This window comes from Typopeltis vanoorti, chromosome 5 (genome assembly GCF_054136105.1).
Source record: "Typopeltis vanoorti isolate ZY-2024b chromosome 5, IOZ_Tvanoo_1.0, whole genome shotgun sequence".
Lineage (NCBI taxonomy): Eukaryota > Metazoa > Arthropoda > Arachnida > Uropygi > Thelyphonidae > Typopeltis > Typopeltis vanoorti.
This window is the reverse complement of record NC_143553.1, coordinates 164,321,514-164,347,806: the sequence shown is the minus strand read 5'-3', so window position 1 is coordinate 164,347,806 and position 26,293 is coordinate 164,321,514. Positions and strand designations below refer to the sequence as shown.

General features: G+C 37.4%; 1 protein-coding gene across 1 annotated transcript in view; it reads right to left on the bottom strand.

The window, feature by feature from the left end:
- Nucleotides 1–26,293, bottom strand: part of LOC150107023 (sorting nexin-17-like) — a 206,827-nt gene that overhangs the window by 61,045 nt on the left and 119,489 nt on the right. The window contains exon 9 of the mRNA XM_090392897.1: nt 7,829–7,891. Within this exon, the coding sequence (XP_090249023.1) occupies nt 7,829–7,891 (63 nt within the window). The remainder of the gene's footprint in view (nt 1–7,828; nt 7,892–26,293) is intronic.

Here is a 26,293-nt window from a genome sequence, read left to right as displayed (position 1 = left end):
CCCTTTGTTTTTAAGTATGTGTGTTTGTTGAATCAGTCTCACTAGCAGTGCAAATACTTTGGTTTACAAAGATATTTCTAACCCTTTATAATGGATAAACATGAAAGGAAAAGAAAGTACTATTTTAATGACGATTGAAAATACTAAGGGGAGAGGTCTGGAACTTGCTCCACCTTTACTACGAGTTGCCCACAAGGCACTACTTATGCTTGCATTCGCCGAAAGTTTTAGTTTCTATATATTCGGCACAAAACTCTTGTAGTTTCTATATTCAGCTATGAAATAATGTTGGATTCAATATTCGCTTAATTTGTACCATCATGTATTATATTTGCAGTGTTTTTTCTTTGTGTTTTCTTGTATTTTAGCACATACTAATAATGAATGTATCTCTCTCAGATACACTGCAATCTATGCTGCAAAATTACCGCTGCGAGCTCCAAAGCAGTTTACAATAATTTCTCTGAGGGCGCACTAAAAATTCACTACAGGTGCCATGGTGTCCACGGACACTGCGTTGCTGACCTCTGATTTAGAGTATTTTTGTGAAATGTAGACTCAATGCTTAATTTATTCTGCAGACAGCACATTTACATGATATTTTGTCATTTTCAAACATCTAGTCATCTTCCTAAGTATTGCCTTTATAGTGACAGCCACATTCTGATCATTGTTTAGCCATGAAAATACCAACGACAAATGTCCAATGCACCTTTCACATTAATGTGATTTCATAACAAATGAATTATGTAATTATTAGATTAACTTACTGATTAAATGATGAAGAGTGATATGCTTGCTTATACATTTTATATTTAAACACTAACATTCATGAAATCTTTTTCTTTAAAGTTAGAACCCCGCCCCCAGGTTATTTTAATTAACTATGTCTGCTGTGTAGATTCCAATGTTGTGAAATCTTTGTAAGAACTCCTGCAACATTAAAACATTTTAAATGTTGGTTTTGGAGTTCAATATAATATACTAGATAGGATAGGGTCAGAGAGTGGGGTGAGGGTGGGGAGATAATACTGTAACCATGTGAAACTAGACCTTTCACAATATCTGACTACAAAAATTAAATTATTAAAATACACAAGTCTGATCATATTAGGTGCTAAAAGTTACAAAAGCAAGAAACTTTGTTCTGATTTCCTCAGATTTTCAAATACTGTATGGATTTTTTTCTATGGTATTTTTTCTCTCCCATGTAAAATATTTATGTTCAGTTTTCACGCAGGCCAAATCAATCAGTGTTTAGCAGTAAAATTTGTAAGTTAAAAGACAACTAACATGAATACAGTAATCAAAAATTTTAAATATTCCTTCCTTCTGTTCAGAAATTTTAAATACTATTCCCTATCATGTAAAAAAAAAAAAAACACAGCTTAGCTTTTTTAGTTTTCTCTGTATTCTTTTAGAGCATCTGACGACTAGGTGCTTTTGGTATGTTTTCTTTTTTCCAGAACTGCTGCTTTAACTTCTTGTGTCCACCATGGTGTTTTTATTTTTCTACCCTTGGAGACAATTTTACCACATGCCTCCTTAGCTGAATCATATGCTTTCTTCAGAGTTTGCCACTGTGACTCTTCTTATATGTTGTTATTTTCAGTGTGATATTCATTTTTACCATACTTAGCACTAAGTAATGGTCACTTCTAATTTCAAATCCTCTGTGCAGTCTTGTACTCCGAACGACATGAAGACATTTCTGTCAACAATAACAAAGTCAGTGAGGCTTTTCTTATTTCTTGTGTCTTCTCTCCATTTGAATTCAGGCACATCTTTATGTTGCAACACGGTATTAGTAATGACTAGTCCATATCCTGAGTAAAAACCCCGCAGGTACATACTTTCATTATTATTAACATTGCTCTTTTCTCTAAATTTTACTACAACTGTTCTATACAACCAATAGGATTCACTAGAAAGAGCAGTTGATTGCACCAGATAATGGAGGAACATCTGACCATATTTATTGTATATAACTTATATACAGTTTCTTTTTCCTTCATATTTTACTTATTATTCCCTGTATAATTTATCTATTAAATTTAAACTATTCTCATTTGTAATGTATCCTAATTTGTTGCAAATAATGTTGTACCAATTATTTACTACTGTACCACTTGTGTTTGGATATGAATTAAAATAAATAAATAGGATTCACTTCCTATTCTGCTATTTAAATATCCAACAAGGACTACTTTTTCAATTTTCTTTGTCAGCTGCCTTCCTTAACTTTCATTTCCTGCTCTAATGATTCAATATATATATATATATATATAATGAATGTACTATATCAAAGAATGAACATACCTGCTGTTAACAATGATCTAACATCTACTCACCATACCAGATAATTTTCACCATTCTTCTGAGTATGTTGAACCTTTTCTTAAAAGGTTCTCCTCTTGGTCATGTTTCATTTTCAAATGAATATCCTTCACTCAGCCATTCCCAGTCTTGTATCCTTTAGCACTATCTTCTTCTTCTTCTTCTGCAGCTTCTTCCACTTAAGTGGGGTCACTGTTTGTAATGAGTCTCCTCCACACCTTCCTGTCTTGGGCTGTCACCACATCCAAGTTCTTCATCTTCAAGTCGTCTTCTATCAGCTCCCACCATCTCTTCTTTGGCTGCCCACGCTTCCGCCTTCCTTGCACATCCATCTGCATGACCCTTCTTCCCACATATTCGTCCTCCCTCCTCATCACATGACCAAACCATCTCAACCTTGCCTCCTGTATTTTCGCTCCTAAGTTTGTAACTTTCAATGTTCCCCTCACATAGTCATTTCTCAGACGATCCTTTCTGGTCACACCGCACATCCACCTAAGCATTCTCATCTCTGCTACTTCCATCCTGCTGATGTTATTTTTCCTCAGGGCCACAGTTTCTATAGCATATGTCATAGCTGGTCTCACTATTGTCCTATAAATTTTGCTTTTCAGATTGATCGGCACCCTCTTATCGCATAACACTCCAGCCATCTCCCTCCAGTTAATCCAACCCACTTCCTTCTCAGCTCCTCCATCTTCCTCCACTGTTGAACCTAAGTATCTAAAGTCTCTCACCTTCCTGATGACATTTCCTTCCAGCTCCAGATCTGTCTCCTGGCTGCCGCCGCCCACTGCGCAACACATATACTCTGTCTTACTTCTGCTCAGTCTCATACCCCTCTCTTCCAGTACTTTTCTCCATCTTTCCAGTTTAGTTCCCGCTTCTTCTCTTGAATCTACACACAGCAAGATGTCATCTGCATACAACATTGTCCAAGGCGCATCTTCTCTCACCTCCTCTGTTACCACCTCTATCACAATATTAAACAGAAACGGACTTAATGCTGACCCTTGATGCAAGCTAACTGTTACTTGAAAACTTTCTGTCCGTCCCAAACAGGTCCAAACACTTGTCTTCACATTTCTGTACATTTCCTGCACCAACCTGACATATTTCTCTGGCACCTTCTTCTCCCTCAGACACCTCCAGACTTCTTGCCTTGGCACTCTATTGTATGCTTTCTCCAGATCAATAAATACCAGATGTAGCTCCCTCTGTTTCTCTCGATATTTTTCCATCATCTGTCGTAACCCAAAGATAGCATCTGTTGTTGATCTACCAGGCATGAAGCCAAATTGTTCCTTTGCAATCTCCACCTCCTTCCTCAAGCTACCATCAAGAACCCTTTCTAGGATCCTCACTGTGTGGGCCATCAACTTTATTCCTCTGTAATTTTTACAGTCTTGTACATCCCCTTTACCCTTGTAGATGGGAACAAGAGTACTCTCCCTCCATTCCTCGGGTACATTTTCCTGTTGGCAAACTTTCACGAACAGGTCCCACAGCAGGTCAATTCCCTCTTCCCCCAGTGCCAGCCATGCCTCCACTGGAATTCAGTCAGGGCCCACCGATTTTCCATTCCTCATCCTCTTCATGGCCTCCGTCACTTCCATTCTACTGATGTTCTGCACCATCCCCTCTGTGAGTCCTTGCATTTTCCTCATTCAAAAGTCCCTCAAAGTATATTTTCCATCTGTTTCTAATGTCACATCCCTCCATAATACTCTTCCTTCAGCATCTTTGATCTGCCTCACATGTAAGATGTCCTTTGCTGCTTTATTTCTACATTTCGCTAGTTGGTAAATTTTTCTCTGTCCTTCCTTTGTTTCTAATTGATCATACAGATCTTGTTATGCCATGGCTTTCGCCTGTGCCACAACTCTCTTGGCTTCTTGCTTTCTCTCTTTGTACACCTCTCTGTCCTCTTCCACTCTTGACTCATCCCACTTCTGCTTTGCCTTCCTCTTAGCTGTCACTGCCACTTGTACATCATTATTCCACCACCAACCCTCCTTGTGCTCTCTAATCTTTCCAGATGTCTCACCAAGCACCTCGATTGCACAGCTCAGGATTACTTTTGAATTATGTTTCCACCAATCTTGTACACTTTCCAGTCCATCCGAAATCCTCTCTAACACCTTCTCCCTAAAACGATTCCTCACACTCTCCTCTTTTAAGTGAAACCACTTAATTGTCTTCATCCCATGGCATCCAGAAGTTCTTATTTTCGATCTTATTTTAAAGTCTGCGCACAGCAGTCGGTGTTGTTGTGCTACTTGATCTGTTGGAATTACTTTACAATTTGTCACAACCTTAAGATGTTTTCTTCTAGTCAAAATGTAGTCAATTTGTGAGCTGTTGTTACCATTCCTAAATGTTATCAAATGTTCTTCCCTCTTGTAGAAAAATGAGTTCACAATTGCCAGATCAAACGCTACTGCAAAGTCCACAACCCTCTCTCCTTCCTGGTTCATCATTCCAACTCCGTGGCCACCATGCACCCTCTCACAGTCTCTATTCTGTCTTCCTATGTGCCCGTTCAAGTCTCCTCCGACAATCACCATCTCATTTTCTTCCAATTCCCTCATTTCTTCATCTAACACGTTCCAGAACTCATCTTTTTCCTCTGCTGTACAACCAACTTGCGGGGCATATACACATAATATGACCACCTGCTCTTCTCCAAGACCCAATTTCATTTGCATGATCCTGTCGTTCCTTCTACCCACGTCCAGTACTTCACCTTTCATTCTGCCACACACCACAATTCCTACACCATTTCTTCCCTCGTTATTCGCTCCAGAGTAGAACAATTTATATCCATCTCCCAGTTCCTTTACCTTTCCCCTTTCCACCTTGTCTCCTGCACACATAAAATGTCCAACTTCCTCTTCCTCATCATGTCTGCCAACTTTCTTCCCCTTCCAGTCATGCTTCCAACATTCAGTATTCCCACTTGCAACATCCTCTCCACCTGCTGGGCTCGCTTCTTTAACCGCACCCGCCCTTGATGCAGTAGCCCTCATCCACTTCTCGCAGCTGTAGGGCGATGTGGCTGCGCATCGCTTAAGGGGTACGCCCTAGCCCTTATATCATTTTCTCTTTGACTCATAATCATAGTTTGAGTTGGCATTGAAGTTTTCCAACCGAATGCCCTTCCTGACATCAGCCCTCGCATTTATCCGGGCTTGGGACCGGCACCTATTGAGGCTAGTTTGCCTCCTTCGGTGGCTGCATAAGACGAAATAGACTTGCATAAGACTTAGCAAGATAGGAAAGACTCACCCCTAGCCCTCAAATACTCTAATAGCATCAGGGGGAAGGAGCAAGGAGAGGAGAAAGAAGCAAAGAAAGAAGAGGAGGGACCAGTCTACAGAATAATATAACTGATATATATTACATGAAGTAAGGCATGGTTCAGCATCAGGTACCTCGGGTTTGCCATTCCCATACTCACTAAAGTGAGTCCTTGATCCTTTAGCACTATCAATGGTGCCAAATTAAATGACTTCTACATAATGAGTTCTACTTCTCATTTCCTGTGTCTAATTATTATTTTTCTTTTGTCCTGATCCAAACACCCATGCTGACTGATTAACTTAAATAATCTATACTGGAAAGGCCTTTATTCCCTCCCATTCTATCCAGCCATTATTCAAGCCTTGATACATACTTCCATTATTATTAGCCTTGCCCTTTCCTCCAAATTTTCCCACAACTGTTCTATATGCCCAATAGGATTCACTTCCTACTATTTAGATATCCAATTTGACACACACACTTGTTGTAGACAAGTGTGTGCCAAGATAGTCTAAGAAAATAACTGAACATATCAAACGTGACTCAAGATTAAACTACAGCTTTACTTCCACATACAATAAAGCTCACAATAACCTGCAAAAAAGCTATCAACAAATGAAACTGTTCTTGATGGTTTTTTTTTCTTCTCCCAAAAAACTGACTTGCTGTTCCAACACAGCAATCAATCCTCCTGACTCCTCACAGTTACTTTGTGCAACTGGCCTTCCATACTTTCCCTTCTCTCACATGAATCCTGAAGATACTATCATATCATCATCCTGAAGGAATCAACATAACCATCATCACCTAAAGCTGAGGATGGCTTCCTGGAATCAACCTTCATCCCCAACTCTCATAAGGACTAAAGCAAATCACCTCTAGTACACCAAGAAAAGCTCACTGCATGCTTCCTCTGGTCTTGCTCCAGAAAACCACCAGAAGGGTCTTTAATAGTTTGGATACCAGCTTCATGGTCTAGATGGTATCTTTCATGAGTTCTAGAATAAACAACCATTGTATGTTGCCTGTACAAGCTTCTATCCAGTTTATCCCCCCCCCCTGCAAAAAAAAAGGGAGATAAGTCAGCCATTAACTATTATTCTGCTGCTTTTGTCTCATTCATCTCAAAACCAGTGGGAAAAGTTCAACTAATTTCTTCACTACTTAAAGGCCCACCAATTAAATAGTAATCAACAATATGGATTCCACCATTTTTACTTCACAGAAGATCTGACTAATCTTACCCATCATCAGATGCAAGCCATGGTGAAATCTGGACATTGCCAAGGTATCTTGGAAATGTTCAGATTTCTTGGCAAGGAGGACCCCTGGCCAGGGGCTCCTTGCCAAGTTACCACCCTATGCAACTAGATCAAAGTTTTCTCTCTGATTATTCATTATGTCATAGTGAAAGATTTCATTTTCTCAGATTTCTCTATCAATGGTGGAGTATCCAGGGACCTGTACTTTTGTCCAGATTTTTTCTCTTATATATATATACACACACACACACACACACACATACTGGGGGGGGGGAATAAATTTATATGGAATAAGAGAGAAATGAGCCAAAACACTATACTAGCAGTATATAAGACAGTGTTCAAAGCAGTTTTAACTCATGAATCTGAAAGTTGGGTTAGAAATAAAGCCCTTGATTAGAGCCTACAGATCACAGATATCAGGGTTCTGAGAAAAATTAGGGCAGTGAACCAATGGTATCAATGGCAGAATCGTATGAAAAATGAAGATATTAGAAATGAATTTGACACTATTAGTATTCAAGAATGTGTAAGCAGAGTTAATGTAAGGTAGTATGGCCACTTAAATAGAATGGGTGAGGAAAGGTTAGCAAAACAGGTGGGTGATGTCAAGATGGCTGGAAAGAGACCCAGAGGAAGACCAAGATCCAGGTGGATTGGTTTGGTCAGAAGTGACTTAGAAGCAAGAAATGTTAGATATGACAATATTGGATTGTTCACAAGTAATAGATTGATTTGGAGGAAAATTGTTGATAATATATTATTATTAATCTGTTATCAACAATTTTCCTCCATGTAGTGCTGTCAAAGTAACCTGAACACCTGTTCAGGTACATATCAGGAAATTGATGATGTCCCTATTTTTAAATAATTTCACATATATAAATAAAAAAATTGCGACCTTTAATTAAACAACAGGAACTTACTGATGTCGTAATTCTCCAACAACGTATCCTAGTAACTCTAAAGCTGGTTTCTCTCACTTGATCCTTTATATAAATAAAATACATAAAATTATATTTTTAATAAATGAAGAAAAAATAAACTAGTATAATTAATTAAAGGATATGTTGCACTCAGTGGATGGAGGAGGAGAAATTCTCTAAAATAGTTAGTCTTTTGAATGACCAAGCTATTTCTAGAAATACCTGAGTAAATCCATCCTGAAAGAATCTTTAAGAATATTTATGTAAGACAAAATTTATTTTCCCATTTTCATTATTCTTACTGTCTTGTACTTTAATATTTATATAGGGTTTCCACAAAAGAATGCTATATTTTCAATGAAGGTCTGAGCTAGACACTCATTGAGTAAACTAGAATCTAAAATTCGACATTCACACCAGTTTATGTTCCTGAAATGTGGAGTGCCAAAAGTGTCACACTCTCCCCTCTTATAATGCATGGCAATACACATTCCAAAAGGAAGTATGTTGTATTATAATTTCTTGTCTAATATAATTTAAATAAATATAATCGCACTGCTTTTGAACCACGTTTCAAACTAGCAAGCATTTCTTTATCCATTCTCTCAAATTCCAACCTTTAATACATCCAGGAATGTGAAATCAGTAGTAGGCTCAGTTGTGCCTGCAACTTGGTCTAGTACAGACTAATAGGAAGAACTATTAACTTTTAATTTGAAGAAACCAACACACAGGATTTGAATGCAAGTGGAATTTCTAATAAAGGACTAATGAGCTGACATGGAGGGTAGTGACACATATACTCTACTTCTGCTCACACTTCTATTATGTTTTGCATGTGTCACCACCCTACAATAATACAAGTGTGAACAGAAATAGAGTATATGGAGTACACAAACTAGCTACTGAATTAGAAACTTTTATTTAATACCATGTTGGCCATCATTTAGCCTGAATTACAGCACACATGTGGTTCGGCATAGATTCTACAAGGTGTTGGATTGCAACTATGTCTACAACATAGACAGACATTCACCAAACAGTCCTTTGACTGGTTCAGATTTGATGATAGAAGACCTGGATCTGTTTATCTAACATGTCTCAAACATTCTCAAAAGGTTTAAGATCCAGACTTTGTAGCGGCCAGCAAAGACAACAGAAGTTGCTGTTGTGCTCGCTGAATAATTCTTGCATGATTGAGAGTTGCACTGTCATCCATGAAATAACTGTCACCTGCTGGATAAAAAGTCAACATTGTAGGATGGACTTGACTGGCAACAAAGTTCAGATATTCCTTGGAGGAGACCTGAACTTCCAGCAATATCAGGTGATCCATTCTGTACCAAGAGAACATGTCCTACACCATGACACCACCTCCAGAACCTTGTGTTTACAAGGCAAGCTGGGTTGATTGCTTCACAGCAGTTCTGCCAAACTTTCTGCCTGCTGTCAGAACAGAACAAATTGTACCGTGACTTGTTATAAGACTTTTTTTCCATTCTTCCAATGTCCAATCACAGTGTTACTGACGCCACTGTAGACTAACTTTCCAGTTTTTCACAGAAATCAGTGATTTCCGTAGAGGCATGCGACTGCCAATACCGATCCACTTTAATTCCCTGTGCATATTTCAATTAGATTCGGGTCAGCGAAAGCCTTTATTAAATGCTACAGTCAACTGCCGCACACGGGAAGTTCTGTTTGTCCATACAAGCCTTCTCAAATGACGGTGATCATGTTATTGACAGACTGTCTTAGGACCACAGTTACACCTCTTAGAGACTCAATGTAGGTTTTTTCCAGCTGATTAATCAAGGATCTGGATGTTTAATCAGTGGGAAACCAGGTTTTCAAAATCATGGCTCTAACTAGGTGAGCACCCATAATAAGTCCTTTACACCAGCAATTTTCTTAAATAGTTGCAAGAACATATGGTGACATATGTAACCATCATCATCATATTCCTGACATATACCCTCAAGGGGTATACAGGATATGATAGTACTACATGAAAAATTTACATCATAACTAACTTCCTATCTACAATTTTCCTCCAAATCAGTCTGTTACTTGTCAAGACTCCAACATTATCAGATTTTATATTTCTATCGTCTAAGGCACTTTGTACCATATCAATCCACCTGTATCTTGGCCCTCCTCTGGGTCGTTTATCTGCCAACTTGGCAAGAGAACACTTGTTTTGCTAATAATTCCTTGCCCATTCTGTTTAAGTGACCATACCACCTGAGATTTGCTCTGCTAACGCATTCTGAATGCTGACAATGTCAAGTTCTTTCCTAATATCCTCGTATTAATATGATATTGCCATTGCTACCATCTGTTCACGCCTCTAATCTTTCTCAGGACTCATATCTGTGGTCTCTAGTCTTTGGTCAAGTGTTTTACTTCTGACCCAACTCTCAGATCTATAAGTTAAAACTGGTTTGAGCACTGTCTTGTATACAGCTAACTTAGTGTTCTGACTAATTTCTCTCTTATTCCATATGAATTTATTCAATGGAACTTCCTACAATACCAGCTTTGTTGATTCTGATGTCTATTTCTATATTTAATTTACCATCTTCAATAAAAATGGTGCCTAAGTAGCTGAAATGTTTTACTTGTTCCACAGGTTCCAAGGTCACAACACAGTTGACATTTTCAACAATTCTACATATTTTCATTGTCTTTGTCTTTTTAGTGCTGACCTTCATACCATATCAATTACAACAGTTATTCAATTTAGTCAGGGAATCTTGCAAACTTGTAGCAGATTTATTTAGAAGAATAACATCATCCACACAAAGCAAAGAGCTAACATTAACATATCCAATTCTGATATCATGGTTTTAATACCACTTTCCTTCATAATGTGATCCATATAGATAATGAATAACAGAGGGGATAATGTACATCGTTGTCTCACAACAGATTTAACGTTAAGCCATTTTCCTGTACTTCCTTCAATTCTAACTGCTGATTTACAACTCAAATAAAGTCTAAGTATTGCTTGATATAATGCCCCATTGACAACCATATAACTGTAGCGTATTGAATAGCTTCTCTCTTGGCACCTTGTCATATGCCTTTTCCAGATCTACAAAACTTAAATACAGATCTTTGTTATATTCCCATGCTTTCTCAACTAATCGTCGTAAAGTGAAGATCTGATCCTGCCTCTATTTGACTCGAATCCAGCTTGTTCTTCACCAAGCTTTTCTTCCACAATTCTTCTCGACCGTTTCTCAAGTATACTTGCATAGATCTTGCCAGGAATACTCAGTATGGAAATACCTCTGTAATTCTCGCATTCAGTTTTATTTCTCTTTTTATATAGGGGTAATATTCGAGCTCTACTCCAATCATCAGGATTTCGTCCCACTCTCCAGGCTTTCTGAACTATGCAGGGCAGCCACTGTAAGACCTTTATACCACCATACTTCAGCATTTCTGGTCGAATATCATCTACTCCTGCTGCCTTTCCACATTTCAAGCCTTTGATGGCTTTTTCTACTTCAAGTATGGATATGTATTCTTGACTGTATGCCTGTTGAGTGTTTTTTACCACTGTGCTATCACTGCTTGTTTCATTTAGCAATTTTTTGAAGTAATTAGTCAGGATAGTTGGCTCCATACTTCAAGGATATCTAGTTCTCCGGTTTTCGTGTCACCTTTATCATCTCTAACTCCTTTTACAGCACTCTTTCCTCCATTTCTAAGCTTCTTCAACAACCTAAGAATATCTTACCACCTTCTTGATTATTATTTTCTATATTCTTGCCAAAGTCCTCCCATGACTTTTGTTAAGCTAGTTTTACACAGTGTTTACCTTTCTTACACATTTGTCTCTGTATTCTCGAAGATCATAAGCTGCCTTATTTGCCAGGAACTTTTGATATGCTTTCTTGTTTTCTTTCACTGCCTCTTTAACTTCCTGTGTCCAGCATGGAGTTCTGATTTTTCTATCCTTGCAGACAACCTCACCACATGCCTCTCTGGCTGAATCAAACAGGGTTTGCTTCAAGGCTTGCCAGTGAATCTCCAAGGTTTGGTTCCTGTTCTCAAACTCTTTCATTTTTTCTTCAATAATCTTTGTGTATTTTAGTCTACAGTTCACATCTGAGAGATGCTCAACTTTTATTTGCTTTAAAACTATCTTACATTTTATTCTTTTCAATATGAAATTCAATTTTATCCTGCTCAAGACTAAATAGTGATTGCTTCCAATTTCAAATCCTCTGTACACTCTGGTGTCCTGCACAAGGGAGAAAATATCACTATCAACTATAACATAGTCAATGAGACTTTTCTTATTCCTTGCCTCTTCTCTCCATGTGAATTTGTGCACATTTTTATGTTGGAACATGGTGTTAGTAATAACCAGTCCATATCCTGAGCAGAAATCCAACAGGTATTTGCCATTATTATTAGCTTTGCTCTTTTCTCCAAATTTTCCCAAACTATTTTTGTATGTCTCACAATCATTTCCTACTCTGCTATTTAGATCTCCAATAAGGACCAACTTTTCCTTTTTCATTGTCTCAGTTGCTTTTTCTAAAGCCTCAAAAAATTCCTCCACTTCTACCTTAATAGAACCTTCTGTGGGACCACAGGCACAAATAAGTCTCATTGTCCAGTTCCCCATTCTGATATTTGCCCACATCACTCTACTTGAGACTGGCTGCCATTCAAGAAGATTAGTCTCATATTTTGCGTTGAATACTATGGCTACTCCTTCTTTTCCTTGATTGTCATTTCCTGAATATAACATTTTGTATTTTTTGCTCATAAAGATCTCACCAGTTTTTGTCTTTTTTGTTTCAGTCACCCCTATTATGTCGATCTGGTACTTATCTAATTCTTCAGCTAGCTCCATTTCTTTGCCATTCAGGCTTCTTATGTTGATAGTACCAATCTTTAACTATGGTGATGTTGAGTTGGGGTGCGCTTTCAGATTTTCAGATTTGTTCCAGTAGCTGACTTTTCACTGTTCGCCCTGGTTCCCTGGCGAAAACAACTCGGGCCTTGATTAACCGGCGACGCCCCAGTCGGCATGAAATTTTGTCATGTTGTACCATCATTTTGTATACTGGTTTAAGCCAATAAGAATACAATTTGGTCGGCTAAATCCCAAATTGCCAGGCCATCCTCGTTCGTTCAGTATCCAGGTAGATACCCAACAGGGTGCACCACGAGAAGGTGAGGATTGGACATTAGGTCAGAAACCCTGGTCGGTTCTCTGCATTCCTTTAAAGGCTACGTGGAGGTCTCCTCTCAGTTATACAGCTTTGACCCTTAAGCACTCCATGTATGTAACCAAGTATTGTATATATGCTGTTTAAGTGATGTTTATACATGTATTTACAGGAAGGTTTCTAATTCAGTGACCAGTATGTGTACAAAACAGATAATATGGGAGTAGTAGAAGAAAAAAAAAACAACAGAAGAGTGCAGTACAATGACTAAAATCACAGATTCATTGAGTACTTCAGTACTTCACAATACAAAACAGGAGTCAGAGAGATTGGAAACCTGCTTAGTATCAGGGTTCTTAATGAGCAATTAAGATAACGTGCAATATGTAGCCTCTGTCAGTCAAATGTCAATTCTGCCTTCAAGTGGTACAACGTGTTTACACCAAAGGAGCTAAAGACAACTGAGCATCATCAGTATAAGAATAAAGTCTTGATTAGAGGAAATGCTAATAAGGTAGTAGGTATCTAATTCTATCCTCACCCAAATTGTACACTGATATAGCAGAAGAATGGATAGCTAGCTGCATTACAAGCTATTTAACTCTTGTGAACAGTAACCTAACCCAATGCAAAATTGATATTAACTAATCACTCAGGTATACTATTCTGGTATATAATGACAACCAGTGATAAGACAAAGATCTTAATAGTCCCAATTTTTTGTCTAGGATGATGCCTGCATATAATGGATGTGCAAACATTCATCTGAAATACTGAAAAGCACAGAATGTCAATATGGTTGATGAAGAAGTAGATTCATGAAAGATAATTGGGTTTTTTTTAATTTTTTTTATTTATTTTTCATTTTTTAAACTTTTTTTTCTAAAGTGATTTGTATTCTGGGATTGGTTGTATTTATATTGGATATATTATTATTATTATTATTATGTGACACCTCCAGGGAGTCCAAAGATTCATCGAGGGAGAGTGTGCCAACAGCATTGAACGATTGATCCCTTCCAACTACTAACCGCACTCAAACTTGCTTAACTTTTTGCGAGCCATTAGTTGCAGAGGCTCTACCAATCAACCAACAGATCAAAAGAACCTTTCAAAGCTGCAAAGATGCTGACACATCTGTACCAAAACATAGCTTGGGAAAAATATCATTGAGAAGATTATGTTTGAAGCATTCCATAGTGTAGTTAGCAAGAATTGGCAAAAGAGGACTCCCCATTAATATACCTTCAAATCTCTTCAAATCTGTTAGTACAATCTTTTTCTGAATGGTAACATCCAGAATGAATTACAAAATTAAAAAGTTTAACCAGGTGGAAAATCTTGCTTTGGTAATGAAATGGTATATAAATAAAAAAAATGCTAGTGAAGAAATATGATTATATCTCCTCTAAAATTTTTAATATCAGATGGACTTAAATGAAGATTTCAAAATTTGTTACAAAAGTGAAGATTGTTCTTAATATAAGAGGTGGACTTCCTGTGAAAGTAGACAGCAAAGTTGACAGATATGTAGAGTTTATAACAGGGTCAAGCAAATACAATCAACAACTAGTCTTAAAGGAATACAAGGTTTGTAGATCATTGGAATACTATATAACCCAGAATGCACACACATTCCCTTGGGTTATATTCTTTAAATCATAATCCCAACTAGAAGAAGACTGTAACCAGAAATTATTAAATTTATTAATCTGGTCTTGTACAATCTCAGACAGAACACAAGCTTCTGTGTACGAATTGAAAAATCAATTAGTAGCAGGTTACTTGGAGAAACAGCATAATTATGACCCTTCGATAATTTCATCTTGAGATGAAACTGAGATGAAATAACACTATAATTTCATCTTGAGAGAACAGTCAGCCAGATATATTAATTACTAATTTCCCTAGGTTGCTGGTAACCAGTAGCTCTGTAACAGCTGATGGGTAATTCAAATTTCAGGTTGAGATTGTCACATCATCATCTGTTCACTAGACATCTACAGATGCCTTATGGTCACTCCAAAGCTTGGTGGTGTGCCACACCAGGCCTCGCCATATAGTCATGTTGCATGCTTTTCTGGAGGCTTCAACTCTCTGAAGATCAGTCACTACACACACCATCAGTCCATCTCATTGATAGTCTGTCCCTTCCTCTTTTTCCAGGAACTTTACCTCCCATTACTGTTCTGCAATCCTAAGCCTCCAAAAAGCTTAGTATTCTTTTTCATTCCAAAGAGTATTTCTCTTCAGCTCAATTCTTGGTACTTTACAAAGTTCAAATCTGTCGAAACTTAGAATACTGTTCCCATATTTGGGGTAGCGTACCTAAGATATCTCTCTCTCTCAGATGCTTGATTCTATTCAGAAGTGAGCAGTTCACTTAATTGATGATCGCCCTCCTCATTTACTCCATCCAGTAACTTTACCATAGACACACTGTTGCTGCAATACGTCACTTCTATAAGTATTTCCATGGGTGGCACTACTCCAGTGAACTGGCTTCTACAATCCTTTACTTTCCTCTATGCATATACAAACACAAGCAGCTGCCAATACCCATATACAGTTCAACTCCAAACTCATCAAACCAATCATTCCCTATACCTCTGCTCTTTTAGAACAATCCTCCCCATACTGTATTTTGCAATGATTACAACCTTCAGGTCTTCAAAAAAACAGATAAATTCCTTTCTTCCTTTTAACTACTTGCAACTATACATGGCACTGTCATGTTAGAGGTCTTGACCTCTCATATGTGGAGCTGATATAAAAAACAGCCATCCAACTTAGATGGTATTTCTTCCCCCCCCCCCCTCCAAACTGTCTGTACTAACTTTTTGATGGCTAACTTTTCTTGAGAACAGGCTGGATCAAAGCTTGCTCTTGCTTCCTTGCTATTGGGTTTTAATTCTGCTTGTAAAGTGATACAGGTTGGGTGTTAATTCTGGAGCACAAGCAGAATTAACACCCAATAGCATGGAAGCAAGCTTTGATCCAACCTGTTCCCAAGAAAAGTTAGCCATCAAACAATTATAACACTAACACTGTCCAATGGTTAATTAGTAAACTCCAGTAGAAATGTGAAGACAAATGTTCAGACCTGTCTGGGACAGACAGAAAGTTTTCAAGTAACAGTTAGCTTGCATCAAGGGTCAGCATTAAGTCAGTTTCTGTTTAACATTGTGATGGAGGTGGTGACGGAGGAGGTGAGAGAAGATGCGCCTTGGACAATGTTGTATGCAGATGACATCTTGCTGTGTGCAGATTCAAGAGAAGAAGTGGGAACTAAACTGGAAAGATGGAGAAAAGTACTGGAAGAGAGGGGTATGAGACTGAGCAGAAGTAAGACAGAGTATATGTGTTGCGCAGTGGGCGACGGCAGCCAGGAGACAGATCTGGAGCTGGAAGGAAATGTCATCAGGAAGGTGAGTGACTTTAGATACTTAGGTTCAACAGTGGAAGAAGATGGAGGAGCTGAGAAGGAAGTGGGATGCAGGATACAAGCGGGTTGGAGGAACTGGAGGGAGATGGCTGGAGTGTTATGCAATAAGAGGGTGCCGATCAATCTGAAAGGCAAAATCTATAGGACAGTAGTGAGGCCAGCTATGACCTATGCTATAGAAACTGTGGCCCTGAAGAAAAATAACATCAACAGGATGGAAGTAGCAGAGATGAGAATGCTTAGGTGGATGTGCGGCGTGACCAGAAAGGATCGTCTGAGAAATGACTATGTGAGGGGAACAGTGAAAGTTACAAACTTAGGAGCGAAGATACAGGAGGCAAGGTTGAGATGGTTTGTCATGTGATGAGGAGGGAGGACGAATATGTGGGAAGAAGGGTCATGCAGATAGATGTGCAAGGAAGGAGGAAACGTGGGCGGCCAAAGAAGAGATGGAGGGAGCTGGCAGAAGAGGACTTGAGGATGAAGAACTTGGATGTGTTGACAGCCCAAGACAGAAGGATGTGGAGGAGACTCATCATCAACAGTGACCTCACTTAAGTGGGAGAAGCTGCAGAAGAAGAAGTATGAATTCCAACATTCATGTTCTACAGAAGATTTCCTTGCTAACTTGACTCACCTTTGGACACACAAAGACCAGGTAAAGATTTAGAGAGCCTCATGTAGTTGCTTGATATTTCCAAGGCATCCTACTGTCTAGCACTGTGGCTTCTTTTCCAAGCTGTCATCTTGTAGTCTCTCACCCTTTGTAAATGGATTACCAGCTTCCTCTCTGGTAATCATGCAATGATTACCAGAGAGATGAAAGGGAACCAGGTATATGGTTCCCTTTCATCTGATATTTTCATCGATGCCAAGGCCATGTGCTTTCACCTACACTCTTTCTTCTATAGATGAGTGATCTCTCACTGATATCCAATCCTATTCATAGCTTTGCTGATGAGAGTGCACTTCATTCCTCTTAGTCATTCACAAAATCTTGTAGCATTCGGATGACTCAAGCTTCGAGATCTTCTATGGCGATTTCATTAAACACTAATCTTTTAGCCATTCACAAGTGGGATAAAGATATGAATTTTAATGATACCAAAACACAAACAATACTGCCCTTTATCCTGAAAAAGGACTATGCCACACTTTTTCTTAATTTTGATAATACTTCAATCACCAACTTAGATCAGTTTCTCTTCGTGGTTTGACTTTCACAACTAGCCTATCCTGACATAAACAAGTCCACAGCCTTTGTTATTTTTTGTTCTGAACCTTAGTTCTTTTCTGCTCAACTCCTAAAAGTTTATAAATCCCAAATCTGACAAATCTATGGAATATTACTGTCACATCTGGGGTAGTGCACCAAAAAGCTCCCTTGGAATGCTATATTCTATCATTTAACATATGACCATTTTCTCTATGACTTCATCTAATAACTATGTCATAGATGCTCTGTTTATGCATTATCTTTCCAAAATTTATTTCCCTAGATGCCGTTCTACAACTGAACTGGCTGCCATTATTTCTCCACTTTCCTCTAATCATGTACAGACAACACAGCAGCTGCTGGTCAGTATTCATAAACCATTCAGCTTCAAACACACTAATCTATCTTCTCATCCTCTTCCTTCACACCAGATACCTGTCCTTTAGAAAAGTGTTACCAATACAATTTTTCCTAATGCATACCACCCCCAAACTCTTCAAGAAACACATTAATAGATTGCTTTTTCTCTGATCGCTCTCTCTCTCGCACACGCCTGTCATGTTATAGGTCCTGAGATCTCTCATGTGTGAGGTTGATTAAAAAAAAATAACTACAAGTTTACATTATTACTAACTTCCCATCAACTATTTTCATCCAAATTATCTGCGATATGTCAAATCTTACATTTTAGCATCTTGAGGCATTCTAACTACAACAATCTACCAAGGTCTTATCTCTCTTCCTCTGGAATTTTTCTTCCATCCTATCACCAAATACCTGTTTCTACTAACCTTTCCTTTCCCATTCTGTTTAAGTTATCATTCTACCTGCGATAGGATTTGGAAATATGTGAGCAGAGCCAAATGAGGTCAAGTTCCTTCCTAATATCTCATTTTTCAAATTATTCTAATACTTACTTGTTTGCATTTTATTTACATATTTTGTTTGATCATCTGAAAATTGTGCACAAATAGTTTAAATATTTAATGAGTTCTATAGGTTCTATGTGGAAAATGCATTTGATGTTTTCCATGTTCCTACCTATCATAGTCTGTCTCTTTATCTGATTTTCAACCGAATTTGTTAATTTAATTTAGCTAATGAATCATGAAAACTTGTACTGGATTTATTTAGGAGTATAACAACATCTGCATAAAGTGAAGAGTTGAATAGAACGTCTCCAATTCTGACATCATGTTTGATGCCATTTTCCTTCATGTGATGCACACGAATGACAGACAAGAGTTGAGATTGTGCTCATTCATGTTTCACACCTGATTTTACATTAAACTATCTTCCTGTACCTCTTTCAATTCTAACTGCTGACTTGCAACTTAAATATAGATTATGTATTCAATATCATTAATATTTTGAACAGCGTTTTTCTTAGCACCTTGTCATATGTCCTTCCCAGTACTAGAAAATTGAAATACAGGTCCTTGTTATACTCACATGATTTCTCAACTATCTGTCATAAAGTGCAAGTCAAATCCCAATAACCCCTTTTGGTCCCGAATCCACCTTGTTTTTTCAGTTTCTCTTCCACAATTTTTTAGTTTCAAGTATGCTTTCATAAATCTTAAAAGGAATGCTCAGTAAGGAAATTCCTCTGTAATTCTCACATTAATTTTCATTTATCTTCTTATACATGGGTATTATTAGAAATATATGCCAAATGTTTGGAATTGAATCTTATAATTAAGCTTTCTGAATTATGCAGTGTAGCCACTGTATAAACATTTATAGCTTCATATTTGAATACTGCTGGTCAAATATCACCTACACAAGCTATCTTTCCACATTTCAGTTTCTGATGACTTTCTCCACTTAAAGTAGTGATATGTATACTTGATTGTATTTCTGTGGTGAATGGTTTTTACCTGTGTTACTTCACTATTCTTTTTTTTTTCATTTAACAGCATTTCAAAAATTATTCCAGACATCCAGAATTATTCTGAGTTTTTTTGCCATCTTTATCATCTCTGATTTCTCTTATAGTTCTCTTTCTGCCATTTCTAAGTTTTTTCAAGAGAAGAAGAGCTCTATATTTTCTCAGGCACATGTTGACTTACTAAGAACTTTAGACATTAATTCTTATTTTCCAGGATTGCCTCTAACTTCCGAGTCCACCAGGAAGTTTAAATTTTCCATTCTGGAAAATGATTTCCACCACATACCTCCTTCACTGACTGTTTTCTTCAGATAGCTTCTTCAGGGCTGCAAAACAAGTAAGAATTATATAAGTTAAACAGAAATTTTAAAAACTCAGACAAACAATTTGAATGTTAGCAACTGCAGAACAATAATGAGCAAGAACATGTCTGGCTCATGTCACCTCTCATTTGGGATTGATTGAAAGTAACTGTTTCAAAAGCTGAACTAAGTTATAACAGATATATCCAAGTATCATTTAAGATGAGTCCTTGATTTTTGTTAAGGGAATCACGTCAGTGAATGATAGTGATGGATTCTTTGATATGACATGAAAAGTCTCCTTCAAGATGGCACAAGTGGCTTTATCCCAACTGATGTGATAAGCAAGACCTGTTTTTTCTTCTTTTTCTGTATGCCACACCTGTAAAATTTTTCTTCTTTATTTCACACATCTGATTTTCACACTTCTGCACATCTCATTTGTAAGGCAGAGTGTAAGAACAAGGAATTCTATAAAACAACTGGATTTTAAAGGAGGGATTATTGTCTTCTGGAAAATGAAAGAGGCTTTGAATTGTCTGGAAGGCAACAATAATATTACTGATTTGGAGTAAAACCGTGATTTTGATGATGAAATTTCTGATGTACAGTATGTAAACACAGTCTCTATAATGAAAATGAGAATTTTACTGTGGGACAGTATTAGAAAACAGTAATTTTTGAACAGTGATTCTTGAATATACATTAAAGACAGCCATACTAGCTAACTGAAGTTCTTTTCTCTCTAAAATTTAAAACTGCTTCCTTTTTTAAGATTTTCACTATACTATTTTGTGATATCTGGCAACACATGAAAGCATCCAGTGTGAGTGGGCTTTCAGAAAATGTCCATGGAATTTTGTTTCCTGGTGTTTCTTTAATATGATCATTAAAAACTCACATTACCTTTTATCCAATTATCTTGCTTGCAGTCTATAGTCTAACCAAGTGCAAAATAAACTTCCAACATCTTTCTCTAAATCCAGAGTAATTTAATAATAAGGTGGTACACCCTCTGGTAACTTGTATAGGTAAATATATGACCTCTCCATTGCTTCTGCCTTGGTATCACCCACTTCTGGGTCTGCCTCCCACTGACGAGACCTCAATAAAGGTCGAAACCGGTCTGGGTAGTAGCCTTTCCCTTAATACATAGCATTATACATGTCTGCAAGGAGATGTGCTTTGCATTATGGGAGATACCAAGACAAGGAGAAATATGAGAGCTTGGTCCACCTTTGCTACAAGATGCCAACAAATGTACCACCTTGCCTCAGTCCTGAAGATATTTTCAGGCACAAACTTTGTTTGTCTACACTTGGATAAAGGATTAAACTAAATTTATTATAGTCTAATCAAGTGCAAAATAAACTTCCAACTTGCTTGCAGTCCTCTGAAAGAAAATTCGAGGAAGCTGGTGAGATGCTGAAACATCATCCTAAATCTCAACAAGGATGATAGATTAGTAATTCTAAGAATCTGGAAGACCCATCTGCAACCTATATGGCATCTAGAACATGATGGCAGAACCCCAACACAAGAAAACCTTAAGAAGATGTCAGAGAAGTATTTGATGTAGTTCTACTGCAAATTTTTTTAATCATCTGTATATTATTTTACTTATTAAGTATAAAAAATTATATTATGTTAATTAATTAAATATGTTAATATTTTTTTTATTTTTTCACCAGAGGTCAGGCTAGTGTAAACAAAGCATTTAGATTTAGCTTACTACTTTTGTGAATGTCATTTAGCTTACGTCCTGTGCATATGTATGCTTTCTTGATGATAGCCTTTCTATAGAGACCGAAACATAGTGTTATTTGCTTAATTGTAAGTAAAGTAATTACTCCAACATGAGTGTTTTTGTCTCCAAGATCACTACAGAATTCTTCAGGATCACTGAACAGCCACATTCAGACACTGATTCCTTCATCACGAATGCAGCTCATTTTGTTCATAAATGTTGAATATTTCCATTTCATTGTTTGACAGCCTTGCAAGTCTAGATAGAGTTTCTCTCTACACCAATCAGCAATATATGAAATACTGAATCTTACTGAAGACCTCTTTGCATAAGATGATGTACCTCTGTTTCAACTTTTCAAGCACCGAATTCAATCCAATTCCTTTAAATGGAATAATGTTATTACAAATAACTTTTTGACCTTGGGTATTCCCATCACTTCCCTCCTTCTGCAGATCTAGTCATGGGGAACTTGAGAACTTACACTGGACACTCACATTCCTCACAACAGTGTAACATTTTAAGGCACTCCTTAAAACAAGCTGTTTCCATTTTAAAAGAGAAAGACACACAGAAAACAAAATTTGCCAGTTCGTTCTTAATAACTGTTACAATTCCATACGTTGGAAATCTCTCCATAAAATTGCTGCCCTGCCTTATTCCTCCATTCACCAAAAGACAGCAACTCCTACTATAAATACATGGGTATTTATAAATTCCTATAGATCTATCCTACAAAAACTTGCAGAAGACTTGAAAGAAGGAACATCTTGGTGATATGGCATACAAATGAGAAGGAAAATAAGGCTTTGCTTATCATTCTTTGTATCCAATGTGCACTATCTTGAAGAAAACTTCCTTTCATATCATATCAGAGAATTTACCACCATCATTCACTCATGTGAGTCCCTTAACAAAAACCAAGGACTCATGTTAAGTGATGCCTAGAAGTCATTATTTATATCTCTCTATTATAACTTAGTTCAACTTTTGAAAAGTTACCTCCAAACAATCCCAGATGAGAGGTGACTTAGACTAGACATGTTCTAGCTACCCTTTCTTCAACTGTCAATATATTCAAATGATTTATCTGAGTTTTTAAAATTTCTATTTAACTTTTAATCCTTACTTGTTTCATCACCACCACCACAAGTTAAAACCAATTTTAACTTATGGATCTGAGAGCTAGGTTAGAAGTAAAACACTTGATCAAAGAGTAGAGACCGCAGATATGAGAGTCCTGAGAAAGATTAGGTGCATGAACAGATGGCATCAATGGCAATATCATATTAAATCAAGGATATTAGGAAAGTACTTGATATTATCAGCATCCAGGAATGCATTAGCAGAGCTAATCTCAGGTGGTATGGTCACTTAAGCAGAATGAGAGTAGAAAGATTAGCAAAACAAGAGTTCTGTGCCAGGTTGGCAGGAAAAAGACCCAGATCAAGACCAAGATATAGGGGGATTGATACAGTAAAAAGTGCCTTAGAAGACAGAAATATAAGACCTGATAATATTGGAGTCTTGACATTTAGCAGGCTGATTTGGAGGAAAATTGTAGATAGGAAGTTAGTAATGATGTAAATTTTTCATGTAGTACTATCATATCCTGTACAGCCCTTGAGGGTATATATCAGGAATTTGATGATGATGATGACTGCCATTGATGCCATTTGTTCAATCTCCTAATCATTCTCTCAAACTCTCATATCTATGGCTTCCAATCTTTGATCAAGTGTTTTATTTCTAACCCAGCTCTCAGATCCATAAGTTAAAAATGGGTTTGAACACTGTCTTGTATACAGCTAGAATAGTGTTTTGACTAATTTTTCTCTTATTCCATATAAACTTATTCAATTGACTTCTTACCATACCAGCTTTGCTGATTCTATTCATTTCCAATTTTAATTTGCTATCATCAGTACAAATTGTGCCTAAATAGTTGAAATGTTTTACTTGTTCTATCGGTTCTCCATTCAGAATGGAGTTGATCTCAATGTTGCCTAATGTCATTATTTTTTTTATTGTTGACTTTCATACCTAATTGAATTTGAATTGAAATTCAATCATACCTAATTGAATAAGACAATTTGAAAAATTGTCTTATTTTTCTTCAAGAACATATAAAATGCACATTTGCTTTCTTAGAATCACTTTTACTTGCAGCTCATCTACATAGCTTAATCAGCATCCTAAAGTAATCTCCACATTTTTATACAGAATTGTTTCACACACTACTTCTCTTCCAAATAACTACTTATTTTATAATTTCTCATTATTATTATTACCTGACACCTCCAGGGAGTACAAAGACTCATTGAGGGAGGGCACCTACTTCACAACTCTCCATCACTCATCACTTCACAACTACAGCGAACCTCATCATCTATACTGTTGGATTGTGATAGAGTGGAATTTTATGAACTCCTATCTTATCACAATCTAACACGCTTTTCCAATCAAAAAAGGGAGATTAATATAGTAAATTGCCTCTAAGTGTAAAATAAGTGCTATGTGTGTGTGTGTGTGTATATATCAAGCATGTTCTGTTATAAGAGGTTAAATAAGTATGTATTTTGTGCCACTCGCAAATGAAGTTAAATTAATGTTGAAAGTGTAAAACATTAGCAGAGCATTATAAAATAACATGTATAAAAATTATAGAATGTAAGCACAAATTCAACAGTTGGGGGGGGGAGTCAAGTCCAAAGGTCACGGAGACATAACGCTAGGGAGCGGCTCGCCCCAAACAAACAACGTGATGGCAGCGTACGTGCGATAGTGGGGGAGAGGATGGACGCCGTGACGTAATAGCACGTGAGAGTTCGCTGGACATCGAATAGGGCGAGAAACGCCGAGAAGAAAAGAAGGAAATATAAGAGTCATGCGACCCTGAAACACTGCTTTTTTTTTGTTCCTGGATCTCCTGTGTGTTCCCCTCTCGTGGTGGCGAAGGGTGTCAGTGCCCCCGTACCGGAGGGATTCCGATTAAGGCAGTCGCGGGTCTCGGCGGCAGTATCTCCGCGGAAAAAAGCAAGTCCAGCTGTCCACAGAAGCAGTTTCCTGTGAACCTATGATGTAATAAAGAACCATAGGGGAAGATAAGTAGACTTTGTTTGTGTTTCACTGAATATGAATGAAAGATTTGTGCCACGTTAATATGTTATAAAAGGGAACGTTAATGATATAGGATAAGGTTGTATTGCTATCACTTTAGAAGGATATTGAATTTATTCTTGTCTGTCAATGTGTTAAAGTTCGCTTTTATATTGATTGAAATTAAGGATATGTTTAGAGTGAAGAATTGACAAATTATAAAGAGATTGTGAAAGATATGAATGTTATCTTGAATAGTCTGACAGAGCTACAGAGTTTTGGAATAACTGTGATAATAATACATAAATAATGCATTAGAGAGTGTTAATATAGTTCTTACTTTAGATAGCTGCTACATAATATGTTATAAGTATAATAGTAGTGTTTGAATGTTTTATGCTTTGTATGGATCTCCCTTAAGATGGGATTTGAATTAATGTTATTAAGTGTATCTACTTTTGAGAATTAATAAACCTTGCTTTTGATTCTAACAAAGACTTTCTGTGATTTCTGGAATCCGATGCACCTCTTATAAAATATTAATGCGAACCTATGCGGGATATTAGAAAAGGGTATATTTTGGCCACGTCTGCAGAGTTGATAGGTATCATTAAGTACTGTCCTGAGATTACCTCTTGGTTGTTAATATTAATAATAGTGCTAAGTGGCGCAGCGAAACAAATAAATTTCTTGGCGTTTAATGAGGGATAAATCTCGGACACTCTGATACTGCCTCGATCTCGAGGAAATTCCATTGTCCCTCAGAGGTACCACGTGTTACCCGATAGAGTGTATTACAGAGATATAGCACAAAGGTTGAAAATAGTTGTAAATGTAAGAAAGCGACACAACAATACCAACAGCATTTACTGCCCACCTCCATCACTAGCATTTCCACAGACAATCACAAACATCCATGCCCACAGCAGGATTCGAACCCACAGTCTTTTGGCTGGAGAGCCTAACCAGGCTGGCATGGTTGGCCGAGTAGTCAGTATATCCGCTCTCCAGCCAAAAGGCTGCGGATTTGAATCCTGCCACAGGCATGGATGTTTGTGATTGTCTGTGGAAATACTAGTGGCAGCGGGTGATAGATGTCATGACATTTAATAATTCACAATTTAAAGATAAACTATTAGATGTTTTTGACAAATAACACTGTTAGTTTTAACAAACATTTACTTGGCTGGTTTGATAAGTGAATTATGATTCTGCTCTCCTACCAACAGGCCCTTGAATTCAGCTGTAGACTTGGTTGTTTCTGTGAATGTCTTTAGGTAGCAGATGATTTCATCACTCAGCAAACCAGTAACCTGCTAGTGAAGGCCCAAAATAGCTTATTAAAAAAAAAAAAAAAATCAACTAACGCCTTTTATTCCTTAATAGGGAGTAGGCAAGGCCTTTATACCCTATCTAGCTTTTGGAGACTGAGTGGGCAGTTCAATCTCCACCGGTGGCCAATCAGAGATAGCTGGCCCATGTCTATCACTAATTATAGCAGCCACCGATGAAGAGGCTGGCAAACAAGTGCTGCCATCTCTTGGTACCTAACTCTAACAAGCTATGTCAC